This window comes from Gouania willdenowi, chromosome 17 (assembly GCF_900634775.1).
Source record: "Gouania willdenowi chromosome 17, fGouWil2.1, whole genome shotgun sequence".
NCBI lineage: Eukaryota > Metazoa > Chordata > Actinopteri > Blenniiformes > Gobiesocidae > Gouania > Gouania willdenowi.
The window spans coordinates 32,313,362-32,332,135 of NC_041060.1; the positions used below are offsets into that span (position 1 = coordinate 32,313,362).

Sequence of the window (18,774 nt, forward strand, 5' to 3'; positions counted from 1 at the left end):
CTCGAGTGACGCGCTCAGAGCTGTTTCTTTGGCTGACGAACTCTGCCAGAGGAGCTGGGGCCAAATCATGTTACTTTGTATATGAGACTCAGATCTGCAAATCTATGGAGACTGTCCCAATTTAAAAGGTGGTACTTTTTTAGAATTGCACAGTGATGATAGTGCCTTGGTTTTCTATCCAAGACTTTAATGGCTTGTTTGTATAATGTTTCCAAAGGTCTTTTTGCACTCTGACTTGCCTGAGACCAACTTGTTAGGCAGTAGTTAAAGTGGCTGAAAATCATGGAATGTAGAAAAATTATTGCAGCTTCGGTTGATGTTTAATTTCGGATTGAGCGGAAATTTGCTAGATTAAACTTGATATTTTTACATAATTTGTCAATATGGGCTTTAAAGGTGACAAAAAAGGTGGTGTAGTAAAAGTCTTCGGGACAAGTGACTAATGAAAATATGCAGTTTATTAACACAATCAAAAGTTCTAACAGGTTACAAAGGATGAGTCCTGCCGATAGAATATATCTTTTGGGGGTATGTTCTTAACATTAGCACATCACCATTTAAGGGATCAACTCAGTTCTGGGTTGATGTAAAGGAAAAAACAATACACAGATTTGTGGAAAACAAGTCATACATCTGGAATAGTTCTAGGTTTCCAGGCCTCAGAATAACAAGTATCAACCTGGGTCAACATTCTTGTGCCCCAAAAGATGTACACCTCCCTTTAATGTCAAAATGAGGTACCTCCAGAGCCTCAGGATTTATTACTCAAGGGGAACTTTGAAGACATACTACACCCAAATTCTTGTGAAATTACGCATGGAGTTGCTGCTGAAATCAGGGCCTCATGTTTAACCTATAGTTTACTTATGTGCATCTTGCCTGGAGTCAATTCTTTATTTATTATCACCATTTAAAGCACAAGTGTCACACAAACCACAGCTGATGTTTATTATCTATTTTAATTAATAACTAGGATTCATTTCAGCATGTTTCCTTTCTCCTACTTGAGGTTTGTGTGACATCTGTGCTTTAAATGGGGGGTGGTGGGATCCCTATTTTGACAGGTCAAAAATGCAGCCTGAAAATATATAATTAAAGAGGCCATTGTACGTTCCATAAAATAAAGCAGCCTATACTCCCGTGCTTGACGTAATGCTTATTGTACTGAGAGGACACTTTTTGACATCCCCCCCCCTGACCACCACCACCAAAGCCCCAGCACCCAGCTGCAGCTGCATCCCTGAACGCTCAGGATACCAGGGGGAGCGATACAGTTTTGCTCTGTGTGTCTTTTCACAAAACTATGAATTCACACAGTGTACCATTGTTTGGACATGTGTATATTTAGTTACCTCTGTCATAACCTCTGTACACCATGTCATGACATGTGAGAATGTGTTTGTTCCCGTGTTTAAACTCACAATCTTAATCCTTAAAACAAAACTACACACCCAATGACAAACAAGCAGACAATGAGAGATGTACACTTCACACACCCCCTCATTGTTTGTCAGCTCAATACTCTAACAGTACCATTGTTTGGAGGTGTGTATATTTAGTTACCTCTGTCATAACCTCTGTACACCATGTCATGACGTGTGAGGATGTGCTTGTTCATGTTTACACCAAAACTACACACCCAATGACAGACAAGGTATACTGTCTTTTTTTATTTATTTATTTTTTTTACATTTCTTGTCAGTCAATTTGAGCATGTTTTCAGTAAGTTAAACAATAGAAATTAATGAGGGGTTCTACTTTTTGTTTCATAATTTTTGTGTGGTTATTATCAAAAAGAATAAATACTGCCAAAAGTGGTGTTCTTCAAATTCAATTAACCTTTAAAGAAATCAATGACTTGCTTTATAAAATAATACTCCTTTTTGGACACCTCATTTCGTATGCATCTTCTCTTATCTGTATTTAAATTTGAAATAAATAATTCATTTTGTCTTTCAAAGTGAATGTTGTACCAAGCAGCTAAAAATGGAAGACTAAAAAAATCACTCTAAACATGTAGAAAGATGTTTATGTTACATTTATTGTAAGTTGATAATCTATATGTGGTCAGAGGCGCTGTAGGCACAATATGGCAGCCAACCATGCGAAAACAATGAGCAAAACAGAATATAAAGATATCTACGGAGCACCTGAAGAGACTTATATGATTTTTTCTGTACTTCTAAGCACTCTAAATATACAACAAAATGCAATTAAGGGCTAAAAAAATGGATTTAGCATATGTCCCCTAAAAAACCCAAAAAGAACTATAAGTTAGTTGTAAATGTAAAACCTGAAGGATGTTTACATTTGTTGTCAGCTATTGGAAAATTGTATGTCCTTTTCATTACATTATTTTAAATTTATAGTACAATGGCTTATTGGGTTGGTTAATTAGGGGTGATATTAAGACTAATCTTGGCATCATTTGGTCAAAAATCAGGCTGACAGTCTCCCAGGTGAATCCTAAGCACTCCCTTACTGTGGAGCTGCAGCAGGCGCTCAAACTCAGACGGCATAGCGTGAAATGCCTTTTTTGCTGGTACATTATCATAGTAGTGGTTAGTCAAAAGATTGAACCTCTCTGGGTGAATCTCAAATGGCCAAAATCCATAAAGATCCACTCTCTTACAGACTTCTAAAGCCAGGCTAACGATCATGAATCCAGTGCTGAGCCGGGCTTCCCTGAGGCCAAGAGAACTCCAGAACGAGTGCAGTTTTTTGTGATATTTTGGGTTTGCGAAGACTGGTTTTATAGGGCTTTTAAATTCTTTGATGACCCTGGCAGCTCGTATACTAATCTTAGTGTTGTAGCGTAAAGAGAAAGCAGGTAACCACAAATAGGAGCTACCGTAGGCTTGCATAGTCTCCAGGAATTGGGGTGTTTTATTTTTATTTAGAGCAGCAAACCTGAAGGAAAACAAGAAAATAAAAGAATGTGAAGCAACATACTGTACATGATGAAGAAATAAATGTATACCAACATTCAATAAAATGACATATTTCTATTTTCCTACTGACTTTATATAAAAGATGCTCGGGTTTGCTGTCACGAGGTCAGTCTTGTTGCCAACATGCATTTTAAATCTCTTGTCCACTGGAGGTAGGTTACACCTGAAGAATGAAAGAAGATGACAAAAACCCCTAAATGGTCTCTTCACCAAAGTATAATCAACGTTTAATATGTCTACAATAAACCACTCTCTTACCTAAACACAAACTGAGCAGAATCAATCTGTTTCCCACATGTGCTGTTGATCAGGATTCCACCGTTTCCCACCACAGAGCAAGTGTCCAGCTTCTTAGAGGAGAAAATGTGTTCCTTTAACCAACGAGAGCAGAAAGACGTGAGAAGAAAAAAACTATAGTACTTTTAAAACAAACATTTCATAAAAAACTGACCTTGAGATATGCTTTCTTTAAATTACTTGTCTTTTATTCATTTTAAATATTTAAATATTGGGAGGTCTGACTTCCCTCAAAACTAAAGGCATTTGGGTAAGCATGATGCACACACTTTTACAACTAAAATTGCTGTCAAGTAAAGTGGAGAATGAGGTCACTTTCTTCCAATGGCCACCAGCAGTTTGACTACACTCATATAAAAATAAAATGAAAGCTGAAATACAATTAAATGTATTTGAGCAGATTAAAGCTGCAGTATGTAGAATCGTGAGATGCTCCAAAAATTAATTTTGTTTGTTATGGTTAAAAATATTTTCTTTATTTTTTCCTATTTTATTTGTTTTTAAGTTTAAACTACTTGTCAGGGATTTAACAGGAGGAAAATTTTGGCAAAATTGCTATGAATTTTCACTAAGCTTGTAAAACTAGCTGCAGACACAAAAGAACAGAAAACCTAAGGCTTTGCAGTAACATGGAGTCAGGCTGGAATTGACTGTTAAGTCTCAGGACTGGTTTTGCAGCATTTAGAGAAGGTTATTGAGAGTGTTGACCTACTTTAAAAAAGGTGCTCTACATTCACTCAAGTCACTCAATGCTATATCTTATGCTGTGTAGGAATCAACAGCCTGTTTGAAGAAGAAACTTGGAAACTCCCATGTCTCTTTGTTCCTTTATTCTGACATCATGGTTCCTTTTATTAACCGTGGAGCAGTTTGTTTGTGACGTGCACTGTCCCCATAAAGTATACAGGACTAACCCTCAGATGTTGCCAAAATAATCAAATATCAGGAATAACATAATGAGCATTTCAACAATTTTTTGGCACTTACTATGAAAATAGCAAATTCAGTACAAGCAGATAAACTGGCTTGACCATCCAAAGTAAACTAAATACTGTATGTAACTTTAGTGTATTTGCATAACCCGGTTATGTATTGTGAGTAATATGAGTGAGTAATATAAGTGAGATGTCTCACTATGGGGTGTACGCCTCCGCGTCATATCTCAGAAGCTCTATCTCATTACGCCAATCCTGATTGGCTGGTGAAATGTATTTCTGCCGCAGGTAGTCCCTCCTACTATAAGTAGAGTGGGTGGGGAATACACCGCCATTCAAATAAGAAAACCTCTTCTCATTCATTCAGCAAGAAGGGCTGTCTGGTGAGACATATTACTCAGAGAACCGGGGTTATAACATCAGTTTTGATGTTTCACTATGGGAAACTGCAAGTGGTCGGACTTGGTGGGCAGGCTCGGTTTTTGGGGTACACAGCAAAAGGCCGGGAGAGCAGGTGTGCTGCGATCAGCGGTTCTACTGGGAGCATGCGGACCAGGTCCAGGCTCTCCATAGCCTAACAGTCCGGTACTGAGCTCCTGCTGCTGAACGGCCGGTCCTTCCATGTGTGCGTCACCTCGTCCAGCAGTTCCGTAAAGACAGGGAGCAGTTGCTTCGTCGTACCCCTGGTCGCGGGGAGCGCTTCCCTTCATAGCAGGACAGGGCCACTGGTAGTAATTTTGAACGGGGTGCTGTGAAAAAATTGGTTGTTTTTTTTTGAACAAAAAACATATGAGCCTATAGGTCTATTTAAAAAAATCACTACTTTATTGTCATATACACTTCAGTGCACACAGCCATGGTCTGTAATGCACAGACATCATCAGTTCTCAGATGAATGTACAGTTAGTGCTATAAGTTAAACTTCACAAGAATGCTATAACAATAATTTGGTCAGCTGACATGTATGGAATCACAGGAGTACCAAAAATAAAAAGAAATGCATGTAGAAATATAAAGAAATTCAATAATACAGTTAGTTTTAAAATGCAACCGCCTTCATCGAGTAGCAGAAGAGAATTAGGTTAAAGTCCAAAATACACATAATATCTTACGTGTGTCAAAATCATTTCCCAAAATATTCATAAAAAATTAAGAAATTGTGCAAAATATTTTTAATTGGCAATTTTTCTTAACTTATAATTATTTAATTTAATTAAATTTTTGTTCTTTTTTAATTTTGTATATGAACAGTATATATATATTCCTTTCCCCCATATATTTGACTATTATGAACTTGTTATTGTCTCCTCACCTCACCCTCTAGTAGGACAATACCATTAATATATCACACACGCACATGCACACGTGCACGCACACTTACTGTATTATAATGTATAAGATTTGTAAATATTGTCTATGGTATATGGAATTTTATCTGTAATTGTCTCTAGAATGGAAAACAGAAGAAGAAAAAACATAATTAATAATAAATCAGCAGTGCACAAAGTACAATTCTAATTCATCAGCAGTAGTTCAAAAAAGGCTGCATTTTTTATCTCCCTCTCACCACTAGGGGGTGCTGCAGCACCCCGAGCACCCCCACTTCCCGCAGCTCTGTAACGGAACCTGGTCGTCTCGGTCACGACGGCAGGCCACGGGATGGACAGACGGGTGGCCGCATGTCTGCAGACAACCAACATGTTCGAGCCGGGGAGAGAAGAATCTGGTGTGCTTCTCTTAGCTCCCTCAATGGACGCAACAGTGTCGACGGGCTTTGCAACCCGAGCCGGGGTGAAGAAGATGTCGTCGTCCTCCTCCTCCTCTTCTGAGATGAGGAATTCAGAGGTAACGACATTATCGTCCCTGCAGTCCAATTCCAAAATGTCCTCCCTGGGAGGAGAGACAAAGACGATGTTGGACTAGGAACAGCTGGAAAAGAGTCCCTCCGCAGGCTCCACACAGGTCTCCGTCTCCATCCTCTCCGCAGCAACAGCCTTGGTGCCGAGAGGGCGAAGGAAGGGTCCCTGCTCTGACTGGCTGACTTGGCGTGCCAGCCGCCCACGGAGGCTCTTCACCGTGAAGACGGCGCAGTGGTGGCAGGGACCGGGAGCGTTCAGGAAGAAGTGGTTAGCTCGCACTGGCACGTGGCTGCTAGCCGCTAAGCTAATGGAGGACTGACATCCAGCGCCTGGTGACAGCGTGGGGTGGCGAGGGCGGTGTCGTCGCCGAGCCGCCAACTGGTGTGTTGGGTCCGGTGCTTGACAGCCGTGGTGTGGTGTAGAGTGAAGCGGTGAGCCGAGTTGAAGACAGGTGTGTCAGCGGTTGGCCCTCGACGGTCGTGGAGGGCATCGAAGCAGTGTAATCTGAGCGTGGAGCACTGCCGAGGTGCCCTTGAGCAAGGCACTGATCCCCAACACTGCTCTGGTGCGCTCCCTTCATTGTAAAAGCAGCCCCACTCTGACATCTCTTCCATTAATGCATGTCCACAGGTCCTATTTGTGCCTGTGTGTGATTCGGGCCTATGTGTGTGACAAACATGTCCCTAAAAATAACAGTGTAATGTAATTTCCTTTCAAGGATTAATAAAAGTATTTCAAATAAAATAAAATAAAATACCTGCGGTGGAGGAATACATTTCACCAGCCAATCAGGATTGGCGTAGTGAGATAGGGCTCCTGAGATATGACGCGGAGGCATATATCCCATAGTGAGACATCAAAACGAATGTTATGAAAGAGAACTCAGCATGAAAGAGCTAAATTTATGTTTGTGTCTTAATATTCAATAGATTATTCAAGTATGAAAAGAATACAGCCCTTGTTATTTCAGAAAGATGCTCTGTGTACGATGAAGGTCACCAGTGTTTCCCAGAATGACCCAAAGTGAACAACCATTACAGAAATTATGTAATGTCAGGATTACACTGGGAGCAAGAGAAACAGTCTTGATGGTCATTCTACTGGGTTGAATATGTATCTGATGGACAAATGATCCCATCTTTTTAAAACAGCCCAGAATTTTGTGAGAGCATATTCAGAGGTCCTTATAAAATAGTTAGCTGTGAATGATTTGCCAAAAATGAAAAAAAATCTAAATCCATTTTCATTCTGTATAAACTATAGCTGTCAAAATTAAAAATAATTTTAACTTGCGTTAATCGCTATCTGAATTATTTTTCATGGTGTCCCTGGTTCATCTGAGGTTATTTTTGTTTGTTTATCTTTCAGCAAGCCGTGTTTGCAATTTAGGTTGACTATCCTTTACGTTAATCAACGTATTTTGTTTTAGTGTACGTGTGGAATTTTTTTTTTAACATGTATAGGATGTAAACTGTTGTGTTTAATAACATTATTGTTCACAGTTAAATGTGTTGATTCTTAGATTTCTGAAGTTTATAAAAAAGCATAATTGTAAATTACAGAAGGGAAACAAGGTTGTAATTGAGTTTAAAACAGTGGTTTTTAGTGGAATCGATTATTTCCAAATAAAGGATATTCTGCAAAATTGAGGCACTAAACTAAAGTGAATCACAATTAAGATTTAGATCACAGGATTTTAATCGGTTTATTAAGAGAGACATATTTTGAAAACAGCCCACGGCTCTATAAAGCACGATATAAATCAATTACATTTGCCATTTATTTTCTACATGAGAGCACTAAATATGTTTTAGGATTGCATTACAGCAGGCATGTCCCAAGTCCGGCCCGTGTTCAAATTTCCACTGGCCCGCAGCCTCTGTCATGAAATCAATAATATGTGGCCCGCCGGCGCCATTGATCACAGTAAAAAAATAAAAAAAATAAAAGTACATAGCAATTTTATATTTCACTGAATAAGACATCTGAATTATAACTGTTGGTGTTTACATGTTTTGAATTTACAGTGAGCATTTCATAGTGAATAATATGTGATGTTGCACATGAACCTAGATATATTTAATATTCCAGAAAGTTCATTTTTATTTTCCAGACAGATTTATTTGTGTTCCATATGAATAAATGAGAAGTGTTCCATTTGCAATACAAAATTCATAAAATACTTTATTTGCATTTGATGTTAATGGTTCAAAGAATTTCAGGGTGAATGGTTGGCCCCCACATATTTTCACCTCGCTAAATCTGGTCCTCTTTTCAAAAAGTTTGGACACCCCTGCATTACAGGATTGGATTGTAGTTTTCTATTTTCTGAGTTTTGTCAAATTAAGTTTGGTTTGAAAGGAATGGCAAAAGATTTTTTTTACATAACTACATTTTAAATTTGGCAATAATGTTTTTAATTTCAAATGCAGATATTTCATACTTAGTCAGGTTTTTCCACATTATATTTTAAAAAAAAAAACAATGTAAATTTTGTCCAATCTTAACCTGCTGTTAAAGCTGCAGTTTGCAGAATTCTCTCTCCGCTCCGTTTTGAAACCGAAACCGAACGCTCTGAGCAACTTCTCAATATAGACTAGTGAAAAGTGTATAGACTTTATCTTGTGTTATTGGAGATTTTTCTGGTGTTTTGGAGACTCTAACATGAATACACGTATCACTCTGTAGTTTCTGCCTTGATCAGAGGCTGCTGCCTTCGGCTCATCCCGCCAGAGAGCACACAGAGCCGGCTGTGATCTCAGCTGCTGCTCTGAGCGGACTGATTATCATCACTCTGTATCCAGACTATAAAATTAATTCACCATGATTATGCCCACGTGTTGTAGAAAGATCTTTAATTGGCTGACACCCAGTTCATTTACAGGGCCAGGAGAAGGAGATGAGATTCACTGTCCACTCAGAACACTTTAATTACAATACGCTCAAAGATGATTATTGAATTTTGACCAAAAAAAAAACAAAACAAAAAAAAAAAAAACTTACAAACCACAGCATTAACAAGAGTATTTGGGTACAGAACCCAAACAATTACATAAGAAAATTACCAGTAACATTTTAATTGACGGGGTATACTTAAGGCTGACATTACGCTGTCATTATTATAACATGACACCTGTCATTAGCATCACTAAGGTGTCATGAAGACTGTCATTATGTGTCATCCTAACATATACATAAGATAATAATTACCTCATGACCTATATTTATGTTAGTCATGACCAACATATTCAATCAGTCTTCTTAAAACAACTTCATGCCAACAGACTGCCTAGGGGTTTTAAGCTTCATCTCGTGGTATCTTTGCTTCATTGATAATAGCTTTTTATTTATTTATATGCTCTTGTGCGCGTGAGTAACTCAAGGTTTACATACTCGGAGTTGATTGACCCACTTCATATCAGCTGTAATGGAACCTGATACTCAGAGTTTCCCATCATGGGGTATGTTAAATCCTTCCTTTTTACATATAAATCATACAGTTGTGGTCTATATAAAGCTGAACTGCAATGCTTGGGTCTGAATTCCTCATTATTATAGCTCCACCCCTTTTCTGATGGGCTTCTGAGAGCAACTCGTTTTGGTGCGGTCTCTTTAAATGCAAATGAGACACTCCATACCCCGCCCCCTCTTCAGGTGACACTCGGTTCAACTCCTCCCTGCTCGGCCATTTTTGTAGTTTGATAGAAGAGATACGGCTATGTAGCGGCGCATAAACTTTTTATTAAGAGATTATTTACAAAATGTCAACAACAGAAGACTTGTCCATCCAGCTTTACATGTTTGAGCCAGAGTCTGACCCAGCGGAGCGAGATGAAAATGAAGATGATGAACCTGCAGAACCCTAACAAGTGAGCTAACACAAGCACCGAGCTAACGCTAGCGCCAAGCTAACGTCACAAAATGCATTTTAATACAGTCTTTTCAAAGACAAAAACAGCAAAATGAAATGACTAATGAAAACTTTAGACTTAAATTAAATCACGTAGGCCATATCATCAAGGATCTAAAACGAGCACACAGCGCTAACATATGAAGTCTGAAGACGGTGCAACTGCTAATGCTAACAAAACAATAACAGGGACCTCTTATCATCACTTTTTAGCGTTATTTACAGCTTACTGAAGTGCTCTGTTTGTCGTCTCCAAAGATAGAAGGAATTGAACCCTCAATCAGACAAAGTCTTTCTGTAAATCCTTCTTTATACTGGTGGAGGTTGATGAAGCAGTCATCCTTGAAGTGCTTCGCACACAAAAATGATCTTACCCACAGATGTGGGTACATTTCTGTGAAAAATAAAACTCAACCAGACACTTTGAAAAGGTTCTGATGCTGGGAGACGGTGTAATGAAGCGTGTGGGTTACTACATCCAACAACCAAACATTTTGACTTATTCTCTCGTAACGTCTGCATCCTGGAGCTTGGACTACAAAATAAAAGCGAGAAATAAAAATGGCGGATTGCTCTAAGTGTTGGACCTGGAGTTGATGTACTAATTTGGCAGTTCTGCTGCAAATGCTGTGATGTAATAGTTCAAAAAACATAATAGAGAATAGAAAAATCGAAACAGATTGAAAAATATGAGCAAAACAGAATATAAAGATATCTACGGAGCACCTGAAGAGACTAATCTGATTTTTTCTGTACTTCTAAGCACTCTAAATATACAACAAAATGCATTTAAGGGCTGAAAAAGTGGATTTAGCATGATATGTCCCCTTTAAAGGGACAGTATTATGAAAAAATCACTTTATAATGGTTTTATTGCAGTGATATACATTAGCCTCATTCAGAGGGCCAAAGTTGAAAAAGTTCTGTTTCCCACTTCCCTTGTAATTCCACATTTTGTAAAAAGTCGGCTCCAAACGGGTGAGTTGGATTTGTCTCGTGTTGTGATATCACAACGGGAAAACTCCTCCTCCTAACAATCCTGGCTCCTCCTTCCCCACATAAGAATTTGAGCTCCTCCCTCTCAAACTACCTCAGAGGTAAAACAAACACTGCTGTTTGATATAGAGTATGCAGGGCTGGAGGGCTACTTTAAAAAAGTAATCCGGTAAAATTACAAGTTACCTGTTAAAAATGGAATGTAACTTACTCTAAGTACCACTATATTAAAGTAATGTAACTGATTACTTTTAGTTACTTTTTGAATTACTTCAATACAAAACATGCAAATAAAGACAAGAGGATAGAATACCTGAAACCTGCTCACTGTATATTTTAAACAAACATAAAATACCCTTTTCCACTACATTCACGGAAATTTTTAGTTTTACACAGACTAGAAGAACCCACGGTTGTTTAAATAAATAAGGGCTGGGATACACTGTGTGATTTTTTCAACCGTTGCACTCAGCTCTAGCTCAAACTGTGCGACTCAGACTCAGAGCCCGAAAAACAGGCTGTGATTAGTGGGAGGGGCCTATAATGTCACCGGAAAGACTTTTGCCATCACATTCTAAATGCTGTATCTCGGCTATTTTTCAAAGGATTCGCGTCAAATTCACTGAATGTGATTTTTAATTGGTTTTCCCTTTCATACTGGGTTTTTTCCACCAGCGCCATTTAGCACGCTATAATAGAAAAACCGCTATAACTCTCATATACAAATATATATATTTTCTTGTATCAATACATTTCACTGATTACCTTTTAAAACATTTTTAGATCAATTAGTATCATTCGTCAGGCCAACTTGTCGAGCACAGATCGATGTTACATCCTTCATTGTAAACCATACCTTTGGAAATCCATCAAAAAGAGCTGGAGTCACATCAGCTTTGCTCCTAGATTCCCCACTGAAAGAAATCACAGAGTTGAGAGGAGTGTTGGCCTGGGTAATGATGGCTTCTTCAGATCCATTACACTTGCTGCTAAGACGAAATCTGAAGAGAGAAAGAAACTGTTAAGTAATTAGAGATACATGACACATTTCATACTTTCAGATAAAATGTTGTTCTTTAGAAACATGCTCCCAAATGTTTGTGAATAATGGAGCTTAGCAGCAGGTAAATCACTACAACATTCTACATTTGTTCTGTTTGGAAGAGACAAAACGTATCGTTAGCCTCTCTGGTAGCTCGTCTAATGCTAGCGTTGGTGTGTCCGCGCACGGATGTTGTTTTGCTTGTTTGTGTACATGTGAGTGCGTGTTTGTGTGTGTGAGAGATACTTTTTCTTATGCCAGATTAATCAGTTTAAGCCTGGTTTAAATGTGCTATATAGATAAACTTAAATTGTACACAATGGAGGTCAAAATTTTAAGATCAAGCCTTAAGTTTGATTTTTTAACATACAGTCTGAGTGAGGCATTTAGACAGGGGTTGAAGTAACGTATCACATCTACTCAAATTTGTGTAATGAAGTTTTTTTTTCAAGGTACTTGTAGTTGTAAAGCACAGTTATTTGCCTTGTGTATGAAACGTGCAATGTGTGTGTGTGTGTGTGTGTGTGTGAATTGCTCTTTGGCCGACTACCTTGTGTGTGTTAACCTAATACTGCAAATAAAAGGCAATGACAAGTTTCATGATGATAAACACACGACGTAACCACAGAGAGAAGCTGTGTTGACTGAGAGCATCCACCAAATGTTTGTCACTGACATGAGGCCTGTGTCGATGGTTGAAGATGAAGCTTCACTCCAATGCTCTTCAATCCAGGTCACACGTGTAGCCATTGAAGACTACCTTTGAGTTACCCGCCACTACATTAACAATGGGATGAATAAAGAGGCTGAAAATAATAATGTGGTGTTTTTTTAAATCCGATTCATTGATTAATTATTTGACCGATTAATCGTATACATTAAAATATTTTGTTGGTTGCAACTCCAGCTCTCAGCATCACCAACATGGATAAAATAATGAATTAGTTTGTCAGTGAGACAGCACACTGGCTTTATCACCTGACTAATCAGATCGATACCTTTCCCATAGGATGCCATTGGTTATGAATGGTGCGTCTATACATTCTTTCTCACCAGATCAGGTCCATGCCGCAGTGTGCCTACAGAATGATCCACCTATTCTTGGGCAGTTCCAAGATAACTTATTGATTGGGAGGTGGAGCTTTAATACTCTCTTGGATCTTATCTTAAAGCTGCAGTATGTAGAATCCTCTCAGCTCCGTTTTGAAACTGAAACCGAAACGTATTCTCCCTTACCAGTGTCTTTGTAAACGCTCATAGCGACTTTTTTTCTCAATAGAGACAAATGACAAATATAAGAACTTTATCTTGCGTTAGTGGATAGTGGTTCACTGTCCACTCAGAACACTTTGGTATACAATATGCTCAAAGATGATTATGGATTTTTGACCAAACGATGCCAAAAAACTTACATACTGCAGCTTTAACCTAGTTCTGACCAGGTTAGCCATTCAGCATAAGTTACCATGGTGTTTCATTGATAAAAAGTTATTGGCAGCGCCGTAGTATAGCGCACACAGAATAAATCCTGGAAGTTATCAGGCTTCATACTACAGAGCCGACAAGTCTTGTTTAGCTGATAAAAGTAGAACAGGAGGCAGAGCATTCAGCTATTAGGCTCCTTGCCTTTGGAACCAGCTTCAAGTCTTAGTACAGGAGGCTGCTACTCTTTCCCACCTTTAAGACTAAACTCAAAACCTACTTATTTGTAAAAGTGCATACGTATAATAGCGTTAACCTAACACTAGGAACAAAGCCCTAAACCTACTACTCGTTCTCATTCCACTCACACATAATTTAGCACCAGGTGTTTCCATGCAGGCAGACCTGCTAATACTGTATCATGTTTTTCTGCAGTCCATGCCTTCTGCTCACCCTTCTCTCTCTTTTCTGTTTCAGGTGTTCAAGGCTCAACTAGCCTGGGACACAATGATGGTATTTCTCTATCCTGTTCTGTTCTCCTCTTTCTATCCACGAACCCCAACCAGTCAAAGCAGATGGCTGCCACTTCTGAACCTGATTTCTTCCCGTTAAAAGGGAGTTTTGTTTTCCCCACTGTAGCTCATGCATGTTCACGCACTTCCGTTGTGGCCATTTTGCATTCGTGTTGTGACCTTTTTGCATTTGTGTTCATTTCTTTAAATGCATTCACCTGACACTTCCCGGCCACCGGGTTTCCGCAACGGAAGAGTTTCCGATGGACCAGTATTACAGACGGACACGTTTCTGGCGGATGTTTTTAATCCACCAGAACAGTTAAGAACAAGAAGAAGACATCGAAACGCGTATGAAAGTAAGTGAAAGTTGATTAGGATACTCTTATATTTTTCATATCAGGCTATCATATCATAATACCCGTCCGACTGTCCGACTGTAATACCGGTCCGTCGGAAACACTTCCGTTGTGGCCGGTTTGCATTCGTGTTGTGACCTGTTTGCATTTGTGTTCGTTTCTGTAAATGCATTCACCTGACACTTCCCAGCCACCGTACTGCAGGTGTTGGTCATGCGCACACCGGTGTGCAACCCCACAATGTTGAGTAAAATGAGCTAAAGGACAGTTTTATGTTCAATTTTCTCTTGTATGATGCCAATTGACAAAATTAAAGCTTTTTTTTAATTTACTTGGAACATAAAACAGACAATTTTTATTTTAGCGTGAAATTGTTCTCACGTAAATTCTTGATGATTGTCATCCTGTAACTTCCAGGGTTCAGCATAGTATTTTGCTGCTTTTGCAAGGACTTCTCTGTAAAACAAGCATGCCAGTTATTAACTTAGTCATGTCATGAATAAAAAGGGTATATGATTCTACAGGTTCCATTGCACATAGTTTTTCACTCACTTGCAGCCTTTACAGTCAACAACTTTCTTAGTAACGTGTTGAGGAGCATTTGTAGATCTGTGAAACAAGAAAAACACATTTAAGTCAAGATGATGCTCATAATGCCAAGCTGATCAACTCTGAGCCCACTTAAATGTAACAAAAATATGAAAAATGAAAAAAAAAACCACTCATTATTTGATAATTGTTTCTAAATCCAAAATGAAAAAAACAAAAAACGCCTTGTTTTTCAAATTCAAGCTCTTGCTTCGGTACAGAAAACGGAAAACGGACACATTTATTCATTTTCTCCACTGGACGTGACCCAGAAGTATACTCTCATCCGACGTTAACGGCTACGCTAACGGCTACGCTAATGGCAGTTTGGCATGACAAGATTGCTGCTTCCAATTGGGCATCCAAAACGCGTCCTTTTCACTTTAGCTGGTGTTGGGCACAGAACCTCCTCACTGACATTTTGGAGGATTTAGAGACTCCTACTGTAAGTGTTGCAGAGCTAAAGATATTGCGGAATGTGTAACGCTTCACTTCCGGGTCATGTACTTTGGCCAATCGGTAATGGGGAAAACAAATAAAGGTGTTCGTTTTCTGTTTTTCGTCTGCTATAAAACAACCATAAATGATGTGCATATAAAGCACAAAACAGCTGCTCCAAAATTAAAACAGTAATTTTTCAGCCTTAGTACAGTAATGTAAAGTAAGCTGTGCGTATTCCAGGTGCACATTCTGCTGTTGAAAATGCTTATAAAAATAAATGAAGGAAAAACAAATTCACAGCATTTTTCTCAGCTACACAATGCTAAACATATCAGGCTAATGAGCTTCTGTTAGCAGTGACTCAGCAGCAGCGACAGGCTTCTTATTTACAACAACATACCGTGCAATAGTTTAGCTGACCTGTCCCTGGTCGTTATTGGTGGCTTAAGATGTTTTATTAGTTATTATACCATTTACCTCAAACCCTGTGATTTTCTTTATTTGTAAAACTAAATGCTGCTGTGCACTTTATTTTTGTCTAAGAGCTCCAAACAGGTCTGCAGTGGAACCTGTTGGACAAGTTTGTTTTGTTTTTAAAATGTGAAAAATGAAGAACTAAAGGAAGTGAGATAATTTAGTATTTTGGACAGCAATGTTATAAACTCTAAATTAAAACAACACGTTTGTATTGTTCAATGTTTTACAATAAAATAAGATTGTAACATTCAAGTTGTATGCTATATATATATATATATATATATATACATACAGTATATATGGTGGAACTGGTGGCTTCGAGCATTATTGCACGAGTTACATGTTTCAAAAAAGTACAGATAGCGTTTACCAAATGTGTTCTAAAAGTCCTGTGTACAGAGTGTTCCAGTTCAATGACATTCATACGGATGTCAGTATGAACACAAAGATTGGATTACGCACAGACAAATAGTTTTGTTACAGTAATAGCCCCATATTAAAACATCTAATGCTTGAAGAAGCTTCAGCTCACATTTATGTTTACAAAAATGTGAGCTAAAATAATTAATATGAATTTAAATGACAGTATTTATAGGATAAAATTGTAAGTTACAGCCATGGTTCCACTTGTTGGTACACAGACAAATGTTTTCAGTTTATTGAGTGAACCTGGAGTCCACATTTGATAACAAAAAAAATGACAGTGTTTCCATGAAGTGTTTCTCTTTCTGTGACACATCATTGAACGGACACATCAACTGGTCAGATCAGAAACAGAAGCTTACATTAACTGCCTCCTTTTGTTCATCTCAGAGGTTCTAGAGGTGTTGTGTTTCATCAGAGGAACCAGTTGGTTATAGCCTCTAGACCATTGAAACAAAAAGAACAAGTGAGAGTTAGGGAAAGAACCAGGGTTGAGGTCAATTATAATTGTAAAATTAATAATTAATTACAATTATGGCGTCGTTATAATTGTAATTAAAAAATCTGTTGCTGTTATCATAATTGTGTTTAGATAATTGACTTTGTCATTGTCATTGCCATGAAAAATCTATAAAAATTGCAAATCATAATTTAAACGTAAAACGGGGGAACTATGTTACAGTTCTATGTACAGTTCTGCACATATGTAGTTAACAATTAATACAATGTTAGTCAATCAAGTTTTACCACATTTTACCCTAGAAAAAATTAAAAAAAATATAAATCTAGGGCTATACTGACACAAAAAAGGCTCAGATGCCCACAACTAAAATATAAAATCCAATATTTTCACTGACTATGAAGCCTAACAAGGTAACCATTAGATAGGAAATAAATTAGATGATAGATATTTGTTTTTAGTATATTTTACAGCTGATTTATGACCTGTTATCATGAGAGATGCTAACAAAAAGCTAACACAAGAAGAAGGTTAACGTTTATTAGATTATTTATTTCAGACTCAGTAATTGTGATCAATTGTAATCTAACTTTAGTAATTGAGAATGTAATTGTAATTGACTTTGGGGATAAAAAAATAATTGTAATTTAATTGTAATTAAACATAGGTAATTAAAAACAATCATAACTGAAAAATGTAATTGACCCCGAACCTGGATTTACAAATTGTAATCACTAAAACTTTAGTAGAAATATTCATTAACCAAACCACAACACTGATTAATTCTTGATCATCTACAAAAGGAAAATATCAGATTTAAAAAGATTAGTTTTAGACAATTAAAGAATTTAAATTTATAGCTGCTGAAAAAACCCATCACCCATGTTTTACAACCTTATTTAGAAACAGTTTAAAAGAAACATTTTTATATCTTTGCTTTGATTGAGACCAAGAAAGAGGTGTCGCTGAGACAAATGTTTGGAGTCAGTCATGAAAATCACAGAAATGACAACTCAATTTAATACTGTTAGTCAGAATTTTCTTTTAAAATGGGAATAAATAGACAGACAATAAGGGTGTGTGTGTGTTTTATAAATATTACTATTGTGCTTCCTCTTCCCCTTTTTAAGTTAACAAGAAAACTGCCGTTACCTGTTCTCAGTCTGTTTTAAGTCAAATTGCAGAAGTACATGATGACATGTGTGAAGTTAAAATGATATTAACATTTGTGTTTTCTTTTACATTTACTTTAACATCCAAACAGACAATCAACTCCACACTATGGAGTATTAAAGGTTAAAAAGCTATACACACAAGGCAGGGGTGGCCAATCCTGGTCCTCAAGAGCCACTATCCAGCATGTTTAAGACGTTTCCCTCTGCCAACACACCTGAAATGACCAGGATCGTTATCAGGCTTCTGCAGAGCTTGATGATGAGTTCATCATTTGAATCAGGTGTGTGGGAAGAGGGAAACATCTAAAACATGCTGGATAGTGGCTCTTGAGGACCAGGATTGGCCACCACTGGCATAAGGCATTCAGATTTGTGTGAGAGTTTTACTTACTGGTGGTGTGAAATATCCAGAGTGAGATTGAACAGGAGAAATCCCAAAACAAAAGTAAAGATCAAAAAGTAAAAAGCTTTTTGGAAGATCGGTGGTCTCATTTTGTTCTCCTTTGATGGCTTGGTCAATTGACTTGCATCACCTGGGGTAATTAGAAAATCTGCTCTCCTTTCTCACCTGTTTCTCCTTGCCCTCCTTCTCTTGAATGCTGTCTGCATTTTTTGTACAAGTTTAACAAGGTTCTCTCAGCCTGACAAATGTTTTTTTGTCTCTTGTGTAAGCCTGACTGAACCTTTAAAGCCCCACCTCACACCCTATCCCTTTTTGTCTCATCACTTTTGTTGTTTCTGTATGTTGAAAAAGAATGTGAAATGCTTTAATATTGCATTTTACAATGTATCAATAAGAATAGATTGTTAATAATTTTATAAAAAACATATACAGTACTTTGGTCAGGCAATGATTACACACTATCTTATTTCTATTCATCAGGAAGCAGAAGTATTTAGTCTAGTTTATTTTTTGTTAAAGGAAGT

The 18,774-nt window shown here is 37.8% G+C and overlaps 1 protein-coding gene across 2 annotated transcripts; it reads right to left on the reverse strand.

Annotated features, from left to right (window-relative positions):
• Positions 1 to 1,140: 1,140 nt before the first annotated feature.
• LOC114479291 (alpha-2,8-sialyltransferase 8F-like) lies at positions 1,141 to 18,483 on the reverse strand. Of its 2 annotated transcripts, XM_028472892.1 has the most exons (8): positions 18,239 to 18,483; positions 16,575 to 16,652; positions 14,836 to 14,892; positions 14,665 to 14,739; positions 11,805 to 11,949; positions 3,210 to 3,322; positions 3,022 to 3,114; positions 1,141 to 2,910 (listed from the first exon to the last, which is right to left on the reverse strand). In XM_028472892.1, the coding sequence occupies exons 1-8, from the start codon at positions 18,337 to 18,339 to the stop codon at positions 2,433 to 2,435; spliced, it is 1,140 nt and encodes a 379-aa protein (XP_028328693.1). In that variant the 5' UTR covers positions 18,340 to 18,483; the 3' UTR covers positions 1,141 to 2,432. The 2 variants fall into 2 exon arrangements, with proteins under 2 accessions (XP_028328693.1, XP_028328694.1); XM_028472893.1 differs by lacking the exon at positions 16,575 to 16,652.
• Between the last annotated feature and the right edge of the window lie 291 nt (positions 18,484 to 18,774).